The sequence below is a fragment of the Nothobranchius furzeri genome, chromosome 3, assembly GCF_043380555.1.
Source record: "Nothobranchius furzeri strain GRZ-AD chromosome 3, NfurGRZ-RIMD1, whole genome shotgun sequence".
Classification (NCBI taxonomy): Eukaryota; Metazoa; Chordata; class Actinopteri; order Cyprinodontiformes; family Nothobranchiidae; genus Nothobranchius; species Nothobranchius furzeri.
The window spans coordinates 51,830,079-51,853,565 of record NC_091743.1 but is presented as its reverse complement, the minus strand read 5'-3'; the positions used below and the strand labels follow the sequence as shown (position 1 = coordinate 51,853,565).

The window sequence follows — 23,487 nt, the reverse complement described above, 5'->3', positions numbered from 1 at the left end:
CATTCTGGGAACATTACTATATAAAGTATATGTTAATGATGTTTCAGCAGCTGTGGGCCGTACAATTCTTCAGTACAAAAATGATTCAGCTCCAATTTTACATGTCATCAAATCATCATTTTCAGTAATTCATCACAAATCAATACAGAATACTACAGTTGTGAGGACATATTTGCTTAACGAATAGAAAAATATGTAACAAAAAAGGGAAAAATGTGCAGATTCCTACATTTTGGACAATTTGTTTCCAAGAAGTGGTCTACTTTATAAAGTGTTAATTGCATTTTTAAACATTAGAGGATATAATTGTTAATATTTTGACTGAATAATTGTGGAAGGTTTTTGTAGGAACCGGTTTTGTTAAAATCCTTGTAATGTTTTAAGGAATTTTAGGGAAGGAATTAAGAACTTTACTCTGATTTTGAAGTTTTATAATAAATCCCAGTTCTTATAGATAATTAGCATTTTCTGCTTTGACACCAGTCTCGTAACAAAATCTTATTTTTTTTAAACAAGGTCACTGCAGTTTTAACTTTTAGAAATGATTGTCAAACTTAAGTAGTTACAGATTAAAATCAAATATATTGTCATAAAAATGATCAAATAATTAAAATATGTCTTATACAGACTTTGTATTGGTGAAATTATGCATAAAAAGGGATAACTAAATGTCTTTTATTGTTTAAGTTAAAATGACTGAAGGTTACTGAACAATTTGGATAAAACTACGTTGATTGTTGGGATTTTCTGAGCCTGATTAGCAACTAATCTGTTGGGATTCACAGACCTTACAGTGACAAAAAGAACAAAAACATCTCTAACCTATTACAGTGACATGACACATTAAAAATAAAAACTACAAAATAATCATTCAACAAGATATGTAACTATACAGAAACTCCTAAAAAGTGAGTAGTCTTACAAATAAAAGCTGATTTAACGACTAAAGAAGCAGTTCTAACATTAACGTCTAATGTAAATGGCCATGCGTGTGCATGTTTCATGTTCACAGAGTAACAACAATGACCACATGGTGCATGCTGTTATGGACGGAGCTCTCAGCCACAAAAATATCCGAGTTATAGCATGTGCATACTGTTGCTGCAGTGCAAGGCTGTCTGTGATTTTTACAAAAGTCTCTGTGGAAAAAAACTAACAAAAGAAAAAACCTTTCCAAGAACCCCACAGGTCTTTCCTTGTTCAGAGCCTACTCCACACCTCTCAGTAGGAGCTGTAACTGCTGTAGTGTCCTCCAACCACCAGGGGGCAGTGAGAAGCGTGAACCAGATGTTACTGAGCAACAGGAATGCATCATAAAAGCCTTCAAGCTGAGAAAAGTCTTACACTAAGAGATCCTGAGATGAAACACAAATGAAATAATTGAGTTTTTTTAACTAATGGCATTTGTTTAGAAGCTCCACAGCATCACACACCTGATCCGAATCTTCATTGAACTGTGCTTTTTCTGTCTCTGTGTACTGACTGTCAACATCATCTACTCCTTCAATATTGTTTGCCTCCACGTTTTCCCTCATGACAGAATATCGATGCACGAGGAACCTAAAGACAACAAAACGAGAGAAGGATGTAAACGGAGTTTGATGAGAAACAATTAAGGATGAAAAAACATTAACTGACCGTCCTCCACAGACGTATTTCTTCACCAGCCAGACGCCTGCTACTGCGCTCATTAGAAGGATCCCTATGATGACCATCGCTATGACAACAGCGTTTGTTGAGCTGTGCTCAGTCTGCTGTTTCCACAAGCAAAAAGGACAGAAACATGAAAGCTGTTAAAACACTGAATTCATCAAAGTCTGAATTTCCTCAGAGGGCTTTTGTGTCTCACAAATAATCATGAACCATTCTTTGCTCAAGCAAACTTTTATAAAGTTTAAAACTCCAATGGCAAACTGCAAAACAAAAAAGCATAAAGCAGTTTTCATACCTCTTAACAACGTTCTAACAAAGTATACAGTGGGATGTGAAAGTTTGGTCAGCCTTGTTAAACTTTATGAATAATGGTGAGAAGAGTCAGAGTCAACCCACAGACCAAAGACCTACAACATCATCTTGCTGCAGATGGAGTCACTGTGCATCGTTCAACTATTCGGCGCACTTTACACAAGGAGGTGCTGTATGTGAGAGTGATGCAGAGGAAGCCTTTTCTCCACAGCACAACAGAGCTGTTTGAGGTTTGCTACAGCACATTTGGACAAGCCAGCTTCATTCTGGAATTAATGTGGACTGATGAAACTAAAATTTAGTTATTTGGGCATAACAAGGAGCGTTATGCATGGAGGAAATAGAACACAGCATTCCAAGACAAACACCTGCTACCTACAGTAAAACATGGTGGTGGTTCCATCATGCTGTGGGCTGTGTGGCCAGTGCAGGGACTGGGAATCTTGTTAAAGTTGAGGGACAAATGGATTCCACTCAATATCAGCAGATTCTGGAGACCAATGTCCAGGAATCAGTGACAAAGCTGAAGCTGCACCAGGACTGGACCTTTCAACAAGACAACAATCCTAAACTCTGCTCATAATCTGCTATGGCGTTCATGCAGAGGAACAAGTAGAACATTCTGGAACAGTCATCTCAGTCCCCAGACCTGAATATTATTGAAAATCTGTGGTGTGAGTTAAAGAGAGCTGTTCATGCTCAGAAACCATCAAACCTGAATGAACTAGAGATGAATTGTAAAGACGAATGGTCCAGAATACCGTCAGCCAGAATCCAGACTCTCATTGGAAACTATAGGAGGCATTTGGAGGTTGTTATTTCTGCAAAAGGAGGATCTGCTAAATATTGAGTTAATTTGTTTTTTGTGGTGCCCAAATTTATGCACCTGCCTAAATTAGTTTAAACAATTATTGCATACTTTCAGTAAATCCTATACATTTTCTTTCACTTCTCAAATATGACTGTGTGTGTGTGTGTCTCCTATATGATATATATTTTTATCAAAACAGCCAACAATTTATAAAGAAAAATCATTAAGCTTAACAAGGCTGCCCAAACGTTCACATCCCACAGTAGAGTTAAAGAAAAAATGGATAGATAAATATATAAATAAAGTGGTTCTCTCACATTTGTCATAAAACCTCCACCAATAACACTTACCTGGGTCATTTATTCATTATGCATTTGTGCATTTTTCAACAGAACACCACTGATGTGAGCGGTTCGCCACTCAATAATACTAGAGAGGGAGAAACAGCCAGCTGCTACCACTTCAACTAAAGGACAAACTACCAGAGTCCCAAAAAGAAAAACACCATTTTGTTGTCACAAACAACAAAATATGTTTGTACCTAGAAAAGTGGAACTGGTGTTTAGCACTATCTCGTTTGCTCTAGTAATGAATGTTTCCCTATAAGGGGAACGTGGCCTAGGGATGATAGCCGACAGGAGGGGTGAGAGTTCAGTGGTTGTGTTTGGGTTTAAAATCTAGCTCGTTTTGCAGATTTGGTAAATCAGCTTTAAGTGTGTTCTCTCTTCATATTTGCCCAACAGCATCATATTTATTGTGCACCTGACTTTTCTTCCTTTATGGAAGGAGCAGAACTGACCAGAGATTTTGGAAGAAGAGCGCTGCCGATGCACATCCTCCTCAAGTCAGTTTCCGTTCTTTCAGGCTGAAAACCTCCTTCACACCGGTTCCCAGGAATCTTCCGGTAGCTTCAATATGAGGAGAGCCAGACAGTAAATAATCAAGCACACATAATTAATTATTAAAGAATAGAATATTAGATGAGTTACAGTTTGTTATTTTTTATTTATAAATAAGAAAGAAATGAGTGACAAGGGGCTTCATAACTGTACACTAAATGCCATCTAGGAAGTCAGTACGCCAACTTCCCTGGAAAGCACAAATCTCTAGTTTTTATTCATTTTTAATATGCAGTTGCCCGTTATATTTTTAGCATAATTAAAACATCCTCACCCGCTAGTCTGCAGCAGCTCAGTGGTCCCGTTTAAACAGAACTCTAGAGCCCGGCCCTTCATGTCCTCCTGCTCCACACACTCTGAGCTGTTCTCTGGACGATGATATCCAAAGTCACTAAGAGACAAACCCTGGTCAGCTGCATACTAACCCATCTTTTCTACTAAAAAGCAAAGCTGCAATTCGATGAGTTTAAAGTATAAAATAGTACATCCAATGAAAAAAAAAAAACCCAGAATATTAGAATTTTAGTTTAGGCTTGCAAGTCACACACTTAATTAAAGAATAAACAGAATGTGAACTTCTTAGTCTCATTTCCCTCTTGTACATAAAGTGGTAATAAACAGTGTTGGGCAAGTTACTTCAAAACTGTAATGCATTATTTATTACTTGTTACCCTCATTTTAAATTAATTCATTACATTACAATATTACTGATTTTAAAATGTAAGGCATTCCACTACTTTTGCATTACTTTAAGTTACTTTCACCAAAACAACTTCAATATGAATCTGGTAATCTGACGCTCGGTGAGCTCATGGCATATATGTGGAAAGTGATGTGGTGTCTGAGCTAGGATTGCTGTTAAAAACAGTCAGATATAATAACAGTGCTTTAAAATGATTGTTTATTAAATAAAAGCAACAACAATCTGTACTCTCAGCACGCTGCCATCTTATAGGGCCATCTGAGCAGGGAGTGAGGTGGTGGGGGCTCCACGTCTATATTTGCCTTGGTCCCCAAATGCCTTGACACGGCCCTGGATGTGGGACTGACTTCTGGGGTGATCTGATTCTATCACATGTATAAATATTAAATGCTTACATATTATTGCGTTTCACTGGTAAAAATGTGTATTGGGGATAAATCTACCTACTTTTTTCTTTTTTTCTTGATTTTATTTGAATAATTTCCTGCCCTTTCTCTCTCTAACCTTCCTGCATGCTGCATGTTTTCTCCGTCTTCCAGAAAAAACTGTTTCCTAGACTTCCTACTTTCTAACGATCAGCCAGAGGGATCTTCACATGCGCGACGCTTCAGCAGTAATGAGTTGAAATCACCGGGGCACAGATTATGAACTCAGCTGAGGCAAAGCACGTCAGAAATACCAGAGAATATGCGCTGATATGAACGATCGCAAGTGAATTATTTTGTTTTAGTGGAGCGATTTTGTGAATGTTGCAGCGGCCACGTGCAGGACGCAGCTGGAGTAGATGAGCCGTTACCGCGGCGTCCTCTCTGCCCGCAAAGCTGAGTCCATAAATGACGTAATTTATGCAGATACTGGATCTTTCTTCGGGTTTCCCGCAATTTGAATTTTTAAGGAACACATCTTGATTCTGGGTTTAAAAATGCATTGTAATCACCGCATTACTGACAATTGTACCGAGTAAATATTACCATTTTCTTTCCCTGTAATGCCTTACATTACCACATTACAGCAAAAAGCAATGCATTACAGTAATTAATTACTTTTGTACTGCATTACTCCCAACACTGGTAATAAAACAAACATACCAGTGATAATCTGCTAGTGTACACGGGCAGGAGAACAGCTTCTTAGAGACTGCAAAGTCCCTTCCCTTCCAGCAGACGGAATCCTTCCTCAGGCGTAGGAAGGTCTCCTTATAGCCCAGCACACAGCCGTCATTAGACCCACTGGGGTCTGCAGAGTGAGCCAGCCACTCTACATAGTCTCCTTCATCGCCTGCAGACGCAGACATGATACGAGTAAAAGACGTCACACCGTTAAACCGAACGTTACTGATCTAAAACTCACAGTCTCTGCTGAAGAGCTTCCTGAAGTCTATAGTGATCACCACCCATTTACTGAAGTCACCTCTGTAGCCCCACACGCTGACGTTCATGGAACGAGAGCCAGGCTCACTGTCCATGCCGCTGAAGTGAAGCGGATCGTTAGTGAAGTTATACGAGTGCCAGCACTGTCCTTCATCTGTGGAGAACCTGAGAGGATGCAGGGTGAAGGCAAATGAAGAAGCATGGAACAATTAGCATTTAGCAATAAAAGGAGTTCTGACTTTATCTGGTTGACAGGTGAGTTTGAGTGCTCCACAGCAACCAGCAGTCCTCCAGAGTCCAGGATCGCGTAGTGATGTGGGCCCCTGAGGGCCAGCAGCCACGAGTAGCCCCCGTCATCAGACACGTAGACGTCAGGGGACAGAGCCGACTCCGCATCTCCAACGCTGCCTGGAAAGAGGAGAGGTGATGGTTTGGAACGTAATCTAGCAGAACGCTGATGCTAAATGTAGCGTGATCTTACCATGGGCCAGGATGAGACCCACAGCGTTAGGCTGGGAGAGAGGCAGCATGGGGACGTTCATCTTCATCGTGGTGCTGTAGGATGCATGGATGTGAAGTCTGCACTGTAACAGCAAACATGGGGCCACCAAGATAAAAGCTCAAGCTTAGAAACGTTCTGTTGCTCATCACATTATTTCTGCTTTAATGTCTGTAGGATGTAAAGTTATCAAAGGTGTCAAAATGTCTAAAAATGAGCTTGCAATAACTGATGTTAACTTTTTAGACTGAAGTTGTTTTCATGGCAGATATTCATATTGCATACCTGCAAACTCAGAAGGTGAAAAGGTGACCCGGCCTTACCCTACAAGGTAACCCTAAAAAGTTGTGATTTTAAAGGTGTGGTTCACACGTTTAATCAATACATTTGCAGTGGTCTCTAGTAGGAATAAATGCCTTGTAAGTCGTTCTCAAGGTTAAAAAAATATACCGCTGACCATTTCCAGGAACTGAAGTTGCCCACATCACAGCAGGTTTTGGAGTCTTATGTCCTGATTTTTGGGCATCTCGCCTCTCTGACGGATAACAGCAATACGACCCTACTGCAATCAGATCAGAACCAATCTGTTCCTCTAAACTGAGGTCACTCGGGAACGTCGAGATGTTAACTGTTTATAGCCTTTCCACAAAAAAAATCTCTTGAAAAGATCTGAATTATTGGTTCACGTAAAAATGTGCGGAAATAATTTGTCTCACTCTGTTGGGTCGGTTTGTGGAGGTCTCAGCGTTACACACGCTGTTCTGTGGTTGGTGCAGCGGCTGCCACGTCGCTCCTTGGTCGTAAGTGATGACCGTCTCCACCTCGCCATCTGCAAAGCAACACAAGGTAAACACCATATTTTAATGTACGTCTTTGTTTGTGAAGTAATCAATTAAAATGTTCTTTTTTTTAATAAAAAGCAAAACAAAATATTGAATTGATAATAACAGATAAATCATTACCAATCAACAAAGAAAACTTTGCAGTTAGTTGAATTTTGGCTGAGTTTCCAGCTTGCAAACAAATGAGGTAATAAAGAAAGAAGGAGTCACTTCTTCCAACCCCAGTTCCATAAAATTACACTTTTGTAAAAGCAGGCAAAAGCGTGAATTTTAAGTGATTGCAACTTGAAACACAATATTTAAAATGTTTGGAGTAGGTAACCGACCCTCAGTGAGCACACTGGTCATGTAGACGCCTCTGAGGGAAGCGACGGAGTTGAAGTCCGTGTCACTTCCGGTGGTGGTGTAAAGATGGCGCTCTAGAGACTTGGAGAACACAGTTCCTCTGTCGTCTGACACATAAATGGTTCCAACACCAGAATCTGACTCACACATGACACAAACACGCACCGTAAGAGTTTAAATACTTTTTCCTCCACAGAGGAACTCTGGCAACTTCTGTCTTGTTTTGGAGCAATGTTTAAATATCTCCGTTATCATCAGCATTATTAGCAATTCCCAACACAATAGACACTTCTCCCTCGATTCACTAAAGCTGGGTTGCTGTTGCTGACCTCCAAGGTCGTCAACGTGCATGAAGATCGTGTCCTGATTGGCTGAGAGGATGGAGTAAAACTGCTGGTGATTGACAGCAGGAAGCTGAGCCATGTTCCAGCGATCCCCCCCGTCCACCGACACGTGGATCACACGCTCTGTACTCTGACACAAACACATTTATATTAATGAGCTTTCACCTAATTGACCACATCACTTATATAGCAGCACAGCTTGGAAGGTTTATTGTTTGAATATTAGGCTTTTTGCAAGTTGTGAAAACAAAACCAGATGTTATAGAGTTGCTTTGTTAATGGGTCATTATGCTAAATAATCCATTGAGGTCTTCTTTTATGAGCTGTATAAAGTTTACAACTGGCACTAAATAGCTTTTTATTATTAAATAAGCACAAAAACACATTTACCTTCACTTTCCAAAACATCAAGGCTATTATAGAAAATGGAAAAATTATGAATAGTAAGAATTTAAAATAGTAAAAACATACCGCTCCGGTCATTACGGAGACAAAAACAAACTTTCCACCCAGAACAAAGGAGTAAACTCTGGTGGCAATGGTCTGGAAGCTTCTGCCGTAGTCATCAGTCCTCCTTAAATCTAACGCTCCTTTGTCATCTAAGAAAAACCAAAAGAAGAATTTATGACGGGATTTGAGAAACATATTAATCTATGGGTGATCGACAGTATCATCCTCTCTTACTGCATGAACCGTTGTTGTTGTTTGTAAAGTAGATGCTGCTTTTTGGACCCCTGGGAGAGAAAAAAAAACAAGTGATGCAAAGAAAAACCAAAGTTTAGTTCAGATCTGATTCACAGAAATCCCAGATTATGGTTTTATGAGAGGTTTCATGTTTGTAGCCAGTGAGAAACGACTGTCTTCACACAGCTGGTTGGAGGGCTGTGGGCGGAGCAAGAATGTCTCGACCAATTCGACTCTGGTGCTCAGCAGTCGGTTCAGATCAGGGTCTGAGTGGCTGTTGTGGGTGAGCTGCACAACCGAAGGCTGCTGCCACAGATTTGTGTGGATTCAAAAGAAAGCGGAGTCAAAGTGGTAATCAACACACACACACACACGCACGCACGCACGCACGCACACACACACCTCTTTGTCTTACTAAAGAAACTGTATTTCAAAACTTTTCGAGCAACGCTATGCCCATAAATGATTAAAACTAGTGGTCAACTAATATTGGTTTATCTGCTGCCGATACTGATATTTAGGAGACATGATCAGCCGATGTGTACTGCCGAATTTTATAGGCCGATTTCCATGGCCGACCTAGACATTTTCCAACTTATTTTCATGCTAAAATGTCAATAATAACATCATGTGATCCACAAAATTTCTGAAGCTGAATCAGTTTTTGAACTCTGAATTTAATGCTTAACTTTGTGCACTACTCAGTGTTAAAGTCAGACAGATAATAATTTTAATTTAGAGTATTTATCAAGCAGATGTTTTTAGTGAACGTAAAAATACATTTAAATAAAAGTTTGCAGCACTGGGCTGCCCAAGGAAGCGCCTGACTTCAAATCGGCTTTGCTAAGTGACGAATGTCGGCTGATGCATAAAATGGCTTTTGTCTGATATTCAAATACATTTCCACAGAACGGTGTGCAACACAAAAGAAGATGCGATTCTCACCATCTGACCAAACACACATTGTCATGGATTTTTCTCCAGGTGGCACCAAAGTCCTCAGATAGCCACAGGTCCAACTGGGAGGAAAACAAGGGTCAAGAGGTCAGTTTAAACCTTACAGAAACCTGGATAATGACTAGGGATGTAAAAAATATTGATATGGCAATATATTGTGATATTTATTTCCTGCAATATTATATTGATATTCAAAAGCCGTGTATCGAACTTTTGGAAGAATTTACATGCAAACGTTTGTGTGTTTTCTTTTCTTTTGGTGCAATTCAAATGCTGACCACTAGTTGGAAGCAGTGTGCAATGGGTTTTGTTTCCACCATCGAAATGTAACTCCCTCTATTATGGTTCAGATACCTCATGTTAAACATGTTACATATCAGTTTGGACTGTTTACTGAATTTTACTACAACGAAGTCAGTCTAAAAAAATCTCCAATATTGTCTGGCTGAATGTATCACAATTTACCGTGATACGTATCGTATCGTCTGAATTTTACCAATACACATTCCTAATAATAACTGAAGAATAATTAAGATCTGTGTAGCTCAGCATCAGTTTAAGAACCTTAACCCTAAACTCAACCTTACTGTTTAAGCTGAAAACCACTACCGTGATACTGAGCGTCAGAAGCGTGTTGCCATCTGCAGGGTTGTACAGTAACTGAATGAGAGGCACAAAAGGCAGGTCAGTCGCCTCAAAGGACAAGCCAAAGTCCTGTGAGCGAAACAGTCGAAATCCACCAACGTCTGACACGTCACCAGTCAGGATCACCTGAAATGGCCAAATCAAAAAATGAAGTTATAGACAGAAAATATTACTCTGTTCCAAGTTTAATTAATAAAAACAACATGTTTTATTGTGAGCTCACCTTCCCTGAATGGTCCGGACTAATGGCGATCCCAAAATCAGTCTGGATGAATGTATGGTTGATCAGATCTGTCACATCTTTAAACGTCTTCCCGTGGTCTTCACTAGCACACAGAAAAGATTGTACTCAGACCCAGAAAACACATGAAAACAGCTTCTAACCAGTTTTTATTTCCTCACCTTCTGTAGAGGTTGGACTGGCCGAAACGCATCATGAACAATGGCACATGAAACGTCGTCAGCACCAGCAGCACCTATGAGCAAAAGGCCTCAAGGTTACCCAACAAGTTGTTCCTCAGTCGCTGCACATAAATATGAGCACTTATGTAGATAACTCACCCCTGATCCATCTCCCACCCAGGCCAGGGAGAGAGTGCCTAGACTTCGCATTTTGAATGTAAACTAAAATGAGAGAAAGGCAAAAAGCAGTGAGACTTTAAGAAGCAAATGTATGAACAGTAAATTCAAATAGGACAATTTAAATGACTAGAAACATTGTTGAGGGTTATTATGCAGGAGTGTTTTTGGTTTTTATCTCCATCTGCGCTTTCAAAACAAAATGCTAAAGATGCACTAATGCGTGACTCCATTAAAAAAGTGTGCTCTCATTTTAGGTAGCAGAAAATCAAACAGCAGAGCCAAAGATGACATTTCCTACTTGCATGGGTACTGGATTGTTGCTCAAGCAAACATTACAGTAGAAACATGAATCTCAGTCTTTCTTTTTATTTTCGTGTCCTGTCCAACTGTGAAGCAATCAGAACTGATGTCTGAGTGTTGAAGACAAGCCTTACAGTTTTACTCTCACAGGTGGAGCTTTAAAGACTCAGCTATAATGCCCCACCTCATATCAAAACTTGATTAGAAATGTATTTGGTTGTTTTAAATCCCAATGGGCACGCAGATGGAAATGAAGGAGAAAGGGAGGAGAGAAAAGAAAGCATGTGTGGGGGGAGTTCACAAAAATAAACAATAAAGGATGTACAAGAATCTGAGAGAGAGAGAGGTTATGTGTCAAAACGAGTCCATATTTGAGTGCACCATGTGAGCACCTGTGTGCGTACGTGCGCTTGTGTATGTTAGGTTTCTCTACAGGAGTGTCCAATAGTGAGTGTGAGGGGCCACAAACCTGCCCCCAAAAACCTGCGGAAGATGGAGGAGAACCAAGCCCCAGAGATCTCCCCCTGGGCGTGGAGACCCCAAGGAGACCGCCGCCAAAGTGTATTAGTGCTATAGTCAATTATTTTGGCATTTTAGTGCACCTCATTTCAAACATAAATATTCTGCCTAAAACTGTCACTGTAACGCCCTCTTAAGGGTAAAAGTCTGCCGCACATTTAAATTTGAATCAGCTATATCAGCCATTAGCTAAACTGGTACAACCTACCGGTACGTTAGCCAGTATTCCTGACGTGGCTGTTCTGCTCTGTCCTAGAACCGGGTCTCAGCCATGCCTCCGACTGCCTTTTAGGTATGGCCAATCACAGCGCTCTATGTTTGTGGAGAGACAGTCGGCGAGCTGGGATGGAGAAAAACTACAAAGATGACATCGGCTAAGGAAGGGCACTTGTTTAAAAGGTCTGTGGCATCAACTTTGGGCGATTTAGACTCGGGCTTTCCTTTGACAGGAGCAGATGGAGGTACACAAGTCCTTTATTAAAAAAAAACAATGTATTTGCTTCTTTTTCTTCAACGGTGTATGGAGGAATGCCCCATTGACTGATTCCCGTAGCAATGAATATGTCACGTTGTTCGTTGCTCTGATTGGTCCTAACGTTGTTCAGTTGAGTACGGAGACAGGTTGAAAGACAATCGTTGATTCCACCACATGACTGAGTTCTGTCTATGGGTCATGGCCAGACTATAGACAGGATGGCTTGCCAGGCTAGAGACTCACAGATGTGTGATTACCATGGTGACTCAAGCTACTGGCAAGAACTGAGACATTTCATGTGATCTTGTTTCTTTTTGTACTTCTTAAAAGTTTATAGATAAAAACAGGTATTCTGTTAGCTACATTATTGCAAAACTAAGTCTAAAATTAGGGGTTTAGAGATGAAAGCTAATGTACGTAGCAATTTCAGGCAATGCCATAGCAATTTCTTCAAAAAAGTTCAAGTTGCATTAAGTTTAAGAACACACATGCACACAATAGAGTAAAGAACATAAAACAATAGCGTCTGAGAGCGTTTCTGTTGTTCTGTAAGCTGTGGACATGCCAGCTGAGAGGACAGAATGTCCATACTGTCCAAAGTAAGTCAGCCATTTGGATGCACTCCGCAAGTGTGACCTACATTCCCATGTAAATCACAAAGCTCAGCTGAACACACCTAAATATTATTTACAATCCAACATATTCTACTAAAAATACATTATAAAAACAAAGTTGTGATGTAATACAACAGGACACCTTCACTGGATGAGATTTTCCACACGTGAGTTTAGTTGGGAAGTATAAGGTCACATTCCACACTGAGATCTAAGCAAAGGTTTCCCTTCCTCCTCTTGTTGGGCAGGGATGTTTACAAGGCAAGTGAGGCTCTAGGAAGTCTGTGAAGCTCTATAAATCTACAGAAGATTGCATGGTCTGGTGTCTGTGTGCTGAAAATTCCTTGTAAACAAGCCCAGTGGAAACCGGTCCGCTCCCTGCTGTCCAACTGCGCAAAAACAAAATGTCCATTTTCCCAGCATTAATCACCTTGTCACACTCTGACTGCATTAGTCATTTGTTTTTTTTATCTTCAAAACATCTGCTGTCCTTTGCAGTCATCTGTTCAATCTGTTGACCACATGCATCATGTGTCTCCAGTTCCAGCAGAAGCCTCACACCATAAAACTTAAATGGTTCTGATTTGTACAAGGAATCGCTCCAATAACAAGCTGACCATTCTCTGAAATTTCTTTCTGAGAAAATAAGAGGCAGTGAAAATGTCGTGTCTCTGAGGCTACAGATGTGTAATTAATATTTTCACAGAGTTTTACTCAAATACAACCAGAGAGAAAAACTTCTCAATAGCATGCTCTAATGAACACCAAACGTTGCACTCATTTTATCCAGAGACCATAATGTTGTGACGAAGAATCTGGCAAATTTCTTCGTGGGAAGAAAAAGTGAGACTGGGGTTCCTCACATCTGATTATTTATTGGAACACATTCCTTATGAGGAAGACATTTAACAGCAAGAACATCAGAAAGATAACAGATAGAGAAGTGTTTATGCATTCTTAGAAAACAGTACGTTTTATCAGTACAACTGTGAAAACAAACACCCTAGCCATTGTGAAAGGACCAATTTGAATCTGAAAACATACAGACAGTTGTATCAGCGAGTAGACAGAATGACCTCTGATAGAATGGTAACGACACATCAGGACTCCTCTGAGCCATCGTCATCATCAACATTATCCAAAAATCATAGGAGTTGTCCTTTTGCTAATTCATCAAATCTAAAACGTGAGCTGATGCATAAAATTCAGTAAGTCTTTAAATTTTACAACTTGTTAGGGCTGGGCAATAAACCAAAAATGTATCGTTATCGAAATGTCTGACTCTTATCGAAATAATTGTTCTCATGTCAAAGAATTTGATTTAAAAAAAAAGAAAAGATGTGTGTAGGTTGTAGGCTCATGTCCCATTAAGAAGCTGCACCACCTTGTCTCACGTAAAAATACATGTGACAGCCCCATCTAGTGGACAACTTTAGTTTCTGCGCATACCTGTAGTTATCGTCCAGTTATCGTTATCGAGGTGAAATCCTCAATATATCGTAATATTGATTTTAGGCCATATCTCCCAGCCATAATGCTAGTGTTTTTTTATTTATCATTGCAGGTAGGTCGGTTACCTCTTTGATTTTTGGACAAATGACTGCATTTGTCAGCTCCGACAAACAACTTATAAAAACACAAAAGTAAAACAGTTCAGTAAGTGACTCGAGAGTAGATTACATCATGGTGTGGACGAGCTCAAGATCACAACAATGCACCTTCTTCCTGTATTTACTAATGTTGCCCCGCCCCCTGACACATCAACCAAGTTCTCATGAGGTTTTTAGTCACAAGTTTTGGTTTATTTCCAGTTTTCTTTGAGTCAAATGAAATGACCCACAAGAAAAAGCAGCAATTTAACAGATGTATTAACATTTTCAAAACGTAAAGTAATCTTTGTTATTATCAAATTAAAATAACTTAATGTGTGATTTCCCTCGATATTGCAAGACATGTTGTGAATGACTTTCAGTTACTAAGACCTTAAGCTGTAGTAAAATACCAATAAAAGAGAAGAAATTGTTGCTTTGTGGTGACAAATACTGATTAATTGTGGTGGCCATCTTGAATTTGGTTGACCCTAAATGTTAATCAGTTGTAGACGAACATCTAGAGATTACTTTCTGAGAGTTCCATAAAAAAATCTATGCAGTGGTTCAGGAGACAGGTCACAACACATAGGCAAAAACATTATGGTGACAGGTGGCAAAAAATACCCAGTGCTGAAAAAAAGAGAAAGGGACAGAAGGAAAAGATGTGCAAAAACTCCTTTCAGACTATTATTGGGGTAATGTAGAAAGATTTTGTCTACATCTGAATATCTGTAAATCCAGCAGGACTGCGACAGCAGTCATAATTAAAGAGGTCAGATCAGAACCGTGTTTGACGAAAAGCTAAAGTGATACAGTAACAGACAAGTGGTGATTATGCAAGATATGTTTGTCTCATCCTGTGATGTTTTAACATCCAGATCTGCTCCGAAGAGGCTCCTAAACTCTTCAACCCGGCCTACATTCAACTTTTACTAGCAGACAACTAAGCTGGTGCAGCAGCATGACAACAAGCATGCACACATGTGCCTTACAGAACCACACAGTCAGTGTGTGGGAGCACAATACTGACTGAGGAGTCAGGATGGCAACACAATGGTGTCCTTATTCCCTCGACTCTGGGCTTTTTCTTTCAGCTTCAGTCATGTTTGCACACACAAAACTTCAGATGAAGAGGTCAAATTTTAAGCCTCCGATCTAAGATGGAAATCTGTGGTTGGACAAAGCGGGGAGAACACTCAAATTCACTAAATTTTTCTTCAGTGAAGCCATAAAAGAGCAGAAGTAGAGAATAACAAATCAGCATGCTTCAAATAAAAGATGGTGGTTTTGGACTGATTCATTATTTGTCCTTAAAGAAAATGCTGACTTTACATCACACACAGACCAGACACAGGACTGAAATATTTTCCATTTATACCCTTACAGTGTTTAAGAGATTTTAGTGATTACTCTGGCTGAAGCAGGTAATTCTAGCTTTCACAATCCTGACTTGTACAGCTATGGGGCTTCATTTATCAAGCTTGCTTACGCAAAAAACAGGGTCAGAAAACTGCGTAAGCAACTTTCCACGCAAACTTAGCTGGAAAATGTGCGCAACTTTAAGTTGACTAAGGACCTTGCTTATGCACATTTTGGACAAGGAGAGCACCTGCAGTGCTGCTGCTGAGAAGGATAAAATAATGAAATCCTGCAGCATTATCACTTGTACTGCTTTGTTTTCACACAGAACAAGACCCCCCATACGCACACATACGCGCACGCACACACACACAAATGCACGCACACTCACACACGTGCGCACGCACACACGCGCACACACACACACACACACACACACACACACACACACACACACACAGCCTGAAGCACAGAATACGGAATGCAGAATATCAGCAGAGGACAGATTGAGACATAATGTCATGCGTCTGTGACAGTGTGTGTTCTGTCACTGTGACCCGATTGATCATGCACCCTGTCTACTTGGACAAGGGAGATCTCCGTTTGGCTGACTGGTTAGCGCGCATGACTTTCACCTGGGAGTCTGGGGATCGAATCCTGATTGGATAATTTTTTTAATATCCGCCACAGATCTCTCTGAAGAACTCAGCATTGACGGCTTCAGCAACGCTGTGCCACTCCGTGGATTTTCTCTTATTTGTTTTGCAAAAGCACTTCCTTTCATTTCTCCACCTCACCCACAAGTACCTCAACTTCTGCTTGCGAAATAGCGCGTCCTTGATCTGCGGTCGTGATCGAAATGCTGCAACAAGCCAGCAATTTGCATTGACCATTTATGGGAGTAAGTGGGCGTGGTGAGGGCGGAATGTGACTAAAAAGCAGCTGAGAAACTTTTTAGATAGTTTCTGATTCATGAAGCGGAGATTGCGTGCAGCTGTGCGTATTCCATGTCTGATAGATCACTAACCTACTTGGCATAAGTACATATTTTTTTGCTGAGCTTAAGTACGGTTTTAGTACGGATTCTATGCAATGTTTGATAAATAACACCCCTGATCTGCTGGCAAATTCAACTCAAAGAGTGATAAGGACTAAGCTAAGAGTTAAAGGGACTTTACGGAGTTTTGAATTTTAATGCTTGCAATTGCCCGATTGGCCAAAAGCGTAATGGCAGCTTCAATAGTAGGCTCGTGCACGAGGCGCGCATGCTGTACGTGCACACTCCTTAACGAAAATAACAGCTGAGACAGTCCCATGTGTGTGTGTGTGTGTGTGGCCCGGAGGACAGACGACAGGAGAACGCGCAGCTAATTAATTAAATAATTTGGTTCTGTTCCTTTCTCTTAAGCACAGCCAACAAAGGTTTAAGATGGGTCAGTCCTCCTGCATGGTATTGAAAAATTGTTCCAAAATGAAAGTTGAACCCACATCTTTTTTATCTGTGAATTCAATGCCGTTCGGCGAGTCTTAAATAAAAATTTGGGCATCTTACTGTAAAAAATATACCATTAATGTAAAAAATAAACTCTAAATAAACTATGTTCACATCCAGAATCGACCCGGATCTTCTGCACGAGAGTCCGACGTCTTAGTAGGTGAGCTATAGCACCAGTGACATCCTTTGTATCTGTAACATTTATATCCTTAATGACAGCTGAAACAACGTTCAAAGAACGGTTCGGAGCGAAAATGGCTATTTTGTTGTTAATTTGCAGGAAATATCTAGAAGAAAGTAGCTAAGGTCCTCAGAAATGTAGCTAGGTTCATCACTAGGCATTAGGAACAGCGACAAAGTCGCTGAGTTGGCACTACCTCTCTCTCTGCAGCTAAAGCTACTGATAGCAAATGCTACGGGCTATGCTTGAGCGTGAACGCGCATGAAGCAGCCTGCTCGACCCGAGCAGCTCTCTTTTTCTGTGATTTTACAGAAAAACAGGCAATCACAGTAAAAATGCCAGGGCTCATTCTACAGGACCAGGGCATTGCAGGAGAATGTATGAAGAAGAAATTTATTATTTCTATACATGTTTTGGCTGTCAAACTTCCATAATGCCCCTTTAAAGCAACACCAAATAGATTTTAACACTTAAGCTATTGCTTTCAAACTGGTTTGAGTGGATCTTCAGCCATAAACTCAAGCTACTTCATATTGGACAACACTCTGCACCCCTCAGCTGTCTAGAAACTGCACTTAATGGCTTTGTAGTTCAGTTAGAAACACTAGTGGGAGGTTTTTACCTGTTTTAGGGTATTAGCTGTTTACTGTGCTTGTAGTTAATATAAAAGCTAGCAGTTAGCTTCTTCAGTTTTCCAACCATCAATACAAAGCATAAGAAGAAGAAATTTGTGTTATTTAATGGCATCATGTTGGAGCCTGTAAGTAAAAGTAAAAGGGTAATGTCTTCAGAGGTGAAGCAAAAAGCTAAAGAGTGAATCAGTGAACATTGGTACGGTCTACACTCGTTCGAGAGAGCTGGAGGAGGCTATGAAATCATCAGAGTATCTGCAGGTTTAAGGGAGCAAAATTTAAGACGTTTTGCACTTTGACCAAATTTAAGCTGGGCAGCAGTAGCTCAGCAGGCTGAGTGGGTAGTCCAGTAATCGGAAGGTTGCAGGTTCGATCCTGGCTCCGGACAGAGAATTATACTGTTGTGTCCTTGGGCAAGACACGTAACCCACCTTGCCTGCTGGTGGTGGTCAGAGGGACCGGTGGCGCCTGTGCTCGGCAGCCTCGCCTCTGTCAGTGCGTCCCAGGGCAGCTGTGGCTACATCGTAACACATCACCATCAGTGTGTGAATGCATGTGTGAATGGATCAATGATACACTGTAGTGTAAAGCGCTTTGGAGTCCTTACTCTGACATGCGCTTTACAAGTGTGCGTCATTTATCATTTTTAAACATTAAATTTAAGCTATAATTTCCAGCTATTGCTGGAACCGGTGCTAACCACGCTGTGATTGTGGGATTAGCCATCCAGTTACCATTAAACTTCCACTTCCCCATGGTGCAAGCTCCCACTAGCTTAACCGGCTAACGTGCTCATCTAAAAATAGCCCCCTTTCACAACTAACTGAATGTGTACGGTTCCGCTTATGCCAATATCATACACAAAAAATGCTAAACACTAACTAGAAATTCAAGAAAATTTTATAGAAATAAAAGAATCTTGTTTATTGGGTTTTTGGTAATTTAAGACCTCTGGAAAATGTATTTAAGGATTATTTGTCATTTTTAAGGATTTTTAAGGCCTTAAATCTGGAAAAGCTAATTTAAGACTTAAGACTTTTTAAGGACCCGCAAATACCCTGAATCATGGACTGATGATGATCTGGCTTTGTTGCTACTGGATAATAATATTTTTTGTCCAACAGTAAGGATCTTTTGGCTTGTGTTAGCACTAGCTTGTGTTAGCATGTGTTAGCTACAGCTGAAACAGCAGCCTATTGTTTGGCACCTGTTATTAAAAGAGACAACAGCACAATTTTCTGGTGGAAAATATGCTGCCAGCCTTCCCCAGATGTCACGACTAGCCCCAAAGTACCCGTGTGTCTGTGCCACAAGCTCATCCATGCGGGTTTTCAGCAGTCAGTCCACAACATCCTATGTTGAAGCTGGAAAAGGTAAACATGCTGGTATTTCAGGTGAAAAATCTTTTTATACGCTGCATTTTTTAAAGTTGTTAATATTACGTGTGTTAGGATGTGATTGTTTTAGTAATAGTTTGTTATTCTTTTGCAACACACATGAATAAAAATGTAATTAAAGCTTGAAATTATGAACACAGGGGTGTGTCCATTTGATTGATAAGTAGCTTGCTGGCAATAACAGAGTTGGACGTTTTTATTCCCAGAATCAAATTTTTGAAAGTAATTTAAAAGGAAAAATTGTATTTTGTTAAATGTAGCTCTTTGAGATAAATGTAAATCAGCCAACATTTTAGTCAGCAAGTGAGACAGAAAAGTAAAATTATATTTTGTTACCAACAAGCTGGCTTCCAGAGAGCTATGAGCTGAAAAGTAGATGATAAACCAAAGGATGATTTTTAAAAAAAATTTTAATCAGACCTTCTGAATCTACTTGTTCTATTTCCTCATTTCTAAAGCAAACGCTGCACAAAGGCAGCCAAAGTCTACAGAAATCCTCAGAAATTCTGAGAACAAATGATCAAGACAAGAAAGTAGGGCTGCTTCAGAGATGATTTAAAACTAGCAAAATACTGCAAATAAAAAAAAATACATATGTGGACATTTAAAAGTATGAACTGCAAAATAGTCTGACTTCTCAGAAATCCCACAATCCTTTTCTCTGTCCAATTCAAGTTTACGTGTACTTAATTTAGCTATTTTATCCACCAAAGATGGGAGAAAATGTCCAAAAAATTCAACCCCAGACTTAACAAGAAGTTCTTATTTTTTTACTAATTAGTTCTTCTCAGTGGATGTCTCTTCCTGTATGTAAACAAACCCCTGTTTTATGTGTTGCTCTCTCTCCTACACACACACACACACACACACACACACACACACACACACACACACACACACACACACACACACACACACACGGAACATCATCCACTGCTTTTCTTGGTTCTCAAACAAGCTGGCTGTGACCCAGCCACCCTTCAGCCAGTAAATACAGCTTGTTCTTTCTCTCTCTCTCTCTCTCTCTTTTCTTTTGGCTGAAGGGATAAAGAACAGGATGGAGGCTGAAGAAAAAAGACACAAGCAGCAAGTTTTAAACCTGTCAGCAAAATGAATCTTACATAAACATGCCAAAGTGGGAAAATAAGGCAAAAGCCCAGACTGGCTGTCAAAACATGCAGTCTTTTTTATCAGAACAAAAATGCACAAACAGAAAATAAAAGCGGGAGTAGGTGAGACTGCCTGCTTATTTACCCAGCTTTCTAGGGGAAAGTAAAGGAATCTATACAGATCTCTGTTTTATCTGATCTGGAAATCTGATTACGGGGAACCCAGACACAAGTTCTCAGCAAAGATCAGATCAAGTTCTGTAAAAACGATGGGAATGTCTGTAAGGGTCAGAAAGGCCCCGAGGAGCCTGATCTCAGAGGGCTCGCTGAATAATAAAAAATAAAAATAGGTTAATATTAGAGATTAACGGGTTTTGATTTTAAGGGCTGATACAAATGTTGGGTTCTAGTACATCTTTAACGTGCCAAATTGTTTTCTGATTAAAACTAAAAACTGAGACTTTATTTTAAGTGAAAAAAATTACAATGTATTAGCTATTATTGCTAACAAATTAGCGCTTTAGCGAGGGTGAATTCACAGACTCAGAAAAAAATCTGATGTTTTAAAATTGCTGCTTGGGAATGGTGCATTAATGGACCACAACAAAATCGTGATTTTGAATTTCAAAACAGGCAATCAGTGATTGTGAACACCAAATTGCTCTTGTGCATCTGCAATAAAAACACATGGATTATAAACATAATTTCAAACAGTAAATGTTTATCCTAACCATGGGTTCAAAATACAGAAAACAAGGAGCTGCTCATCTGAGGTCCTAGTAATGCCTGATCAGTTTGTATTTTTACACAAACCTATTATAACGCTATTCATTCAGCCTGTGTCAGTCCAACCAAACAAGATAAACCAGAGTCAGAACAGATGAGATCGTGTGACACAGACTGATAACCCACATTTACTATCAGTCCTAATTCGGCCTGGGCGCCACTTGTGGCCCTCAAAGTGATTTTGTGTAGTCCATGGTTATCTGAGCTTTTCTTTTTAACTCCTGTACCCCTGCATTAAAATTTAATAAACTAGACAAGTGGAGGACAACAGAAGTCACACTGGGGAAACAGTAAACATCCAGGCCAGAGAGAAGCATTTTCTAGTTCATCATCTACTAATTGACAAGTTTTCAGCCAATAGCAATTCAGAAATAAACCTGTTGATGCTGAAAAGCAAACTTTATGTGTTATATTTTGAACTGTTTATAGTTTCTACAAGGAAAAAAACAACGCAGACTAGAGTAACTGCACAGACTGATGAGTGACTTCAACTTTTTGTGACTTTTAAGGCTCGCTCAGAAAATATGATGTGATTTACAGTCACTTACAGTGCTGGTGTTATTCAGCAGCGCTGACTCTACTCCATGCAAAGCCGTGCAAGTCTGTTCATTCAGCCCACCGCTGTGCTCCGTCCTCTCTGAAACAAGTCGCGCCGACTGCTGCCTCCTCACGCGGGACAAGCCGCTTGCCTCCTGTTGATATCTACCCAGCACTGGAGAAAGCAACCCGAGCGCCAAAAAGTAACACACGGAGTTCATAATTGCTAAAAGAGCTGCTCAAACTGTGGACACTACCAGAAACTTCACTGTCCATCGATGTGTTTGCTGCTCACGCGCCCCCTCCTCATTGCCAAAAGCATCTTCACAGCGGTCCATGACCGCCGCCTGTGATTGGTCAGGAGTAGAGAACCCTGCTCTCTGATTGGTCGACGAGAATCTTCTTCAACAGAGCTGATATTTCCTCTCTGGTACTACACTGCCTCCTAGTGGAAAGGGTGCTATTAAACTAGCAAACGCCTCATTAAAAGGGATTTATTCTGTCAATCTATTTAGCATTCCAAAAACTTAAAAAGACAGAAGAGACAGTCTTACACAACATGCCTATTTTTACTGTCGAAGATGCGAGAAAAATACATGTTCCTGAAATTTTAAACCACACTGAACAGAAATTTAAAAAAATCAGCTGTTTAATTTAATCTTAATTTTTTTACGCATGAACATTTGTTGAGGACATATAAAGTTGACATTTTTCAACAACTAGAAGAAAAAAAAACTAAAGTAATCTTGGAACAATCAAACACCACATCTCCATTTTAACACATTTGCTCTAAATAGGTCTATTTTCAGCGCTAGTTGACAGAAACGTATACTTGGTGTACATGATCAAGTTTATACTACATGTGTCCGGTCAAACACAGTCCTACTATATAGTTATATTACGCCTAAAGATTACTTTAAAGCCATTACGAACTTGCAGTGTAAAATTTATAAGCAAGCACATTATCCAATTAATTCCCATATGCAAACCAAATAAATAACCAAGCCAAGCCAACTTTATTTGTATAGCAACTTATAACCATATGAAACTGACCAAATTGCTTTACAGAATTAAAAAAGCAAAACACAAAATATGCATCCTTGAATACATAAAACCTATGATAAAGACTTGCATGCTATGTTAAAAGCCAAAGCATTAAAAAAAAGAGTTCCAAAGCCCAAGGGCCAATACCATCATCCCTGAGCTTATGCCTCCTTCTATTGACTTCCAGGAGCAGCCTATCAGCTGACAGACTGTGAAAGAGAGTGAAAAACCAACAGCTCAGAGAGGTAACTCAGAGCAAGACCATGCAGAGACATTAAAAGTTCCTTAAACTGGATTCAAAAATGTATAGGCAACCAGTGCAGTGAAGCCAAACTGGAGTAGTATGTTCCATCTTTCTCATTCCATTGAGCAGAGGTGCAGCCATATTCTGCACCAAGTGACGACTACAGAGATGAGACTGGGAAACACCAAAGTACAACCAACTACAGTAATTAAGTCTCGATGTAATAAAAGCGTGAGTTATGGTCTCAAAATATTTTTTCAAAAGCAAGTTCTTTACCTTTGACGACCCTTCTCCGTTGATAACTAAATTTAGTCACTGCACTGATTTGCCTGTCCAAGATAAGATCCCTGTCCAAGCCAACACCCCGGGACGTCACTTTAGGTTTTTAAAAAGAGGCAAATGGACCAAGGCCCAGTCTCCAGACAAGGCAATGAGCAAAAACAACACTCCTATGTCTTCTTTTCAATAAAAAGAAGGAAGTTTGAAAACATCCAAGATATTTTGAGAGGGAATTCAGACGGATGATGACCTCTATTAAAGGGGATGTATTGCTGGGT

The 23,487-nt window shown here is 40.0% G+C and overlaps 1 protein-coding gene across 3 annotated transcripts; it reads right to left on the bottom strand.

Annotated features, from left to right (window-relative positions):
• Positions 1-1,207: 1,207 nt before the first annotated feature.
• On the bottom strand, positions 1,208-21,995 carry LOC107385578 (sortilin). Of its 3 annotated transcripts, XM_070549312.1 has the most exons (20): positions 21,654-21,995; positions 10,626-10,688; positions 10,467-10,540; positions 10,288-10,390; positions 10,029-10,190; positions 9,408-9,481; positions 8,463-8,512; positions 8,250-8,377; positions 7,764-7,908; positions 7,416-7,571; positions 6,964-7,076; positions 6,230-6,332; positions 5,988-6,156; positions 5,729-5,913; positions 5,467-5,656; positions 3,950-4,066; positions 3,576-3,684; positions 1,639-1,754; positions 1,434-1,560; positions 1,208-1,355 (listed from the first exon to the last, which is right to left on the bottom strand). In XM_070549312.1, exons 1-20 carry the CDS (start codon positions 21,861-21,863, stop codon positions 1,341-1,343), a joined length of 2,409 nt encoding a protein of 802 aa, XP_070405413.1. In that variant the 5' UTR covers positions 21,864-21,995; the 3' UTR covers positions 1,208-1,340. The 3 variants fall into 3 exon arrangements, with proteins under 3 accessions (XP_070405413.1, XP_015815033.3, XP_015815034.3); XM_015959547.3 differs by having other exon boundaries at positions 1,257-1,560; XM_015959548.3 differs by having other exon boundaries at positions 1,257-1,560; positions 1,639-1,751.
• Between the last annotated feature and the right edge of the window lie 1,492 nt (positions 21,996-23,487).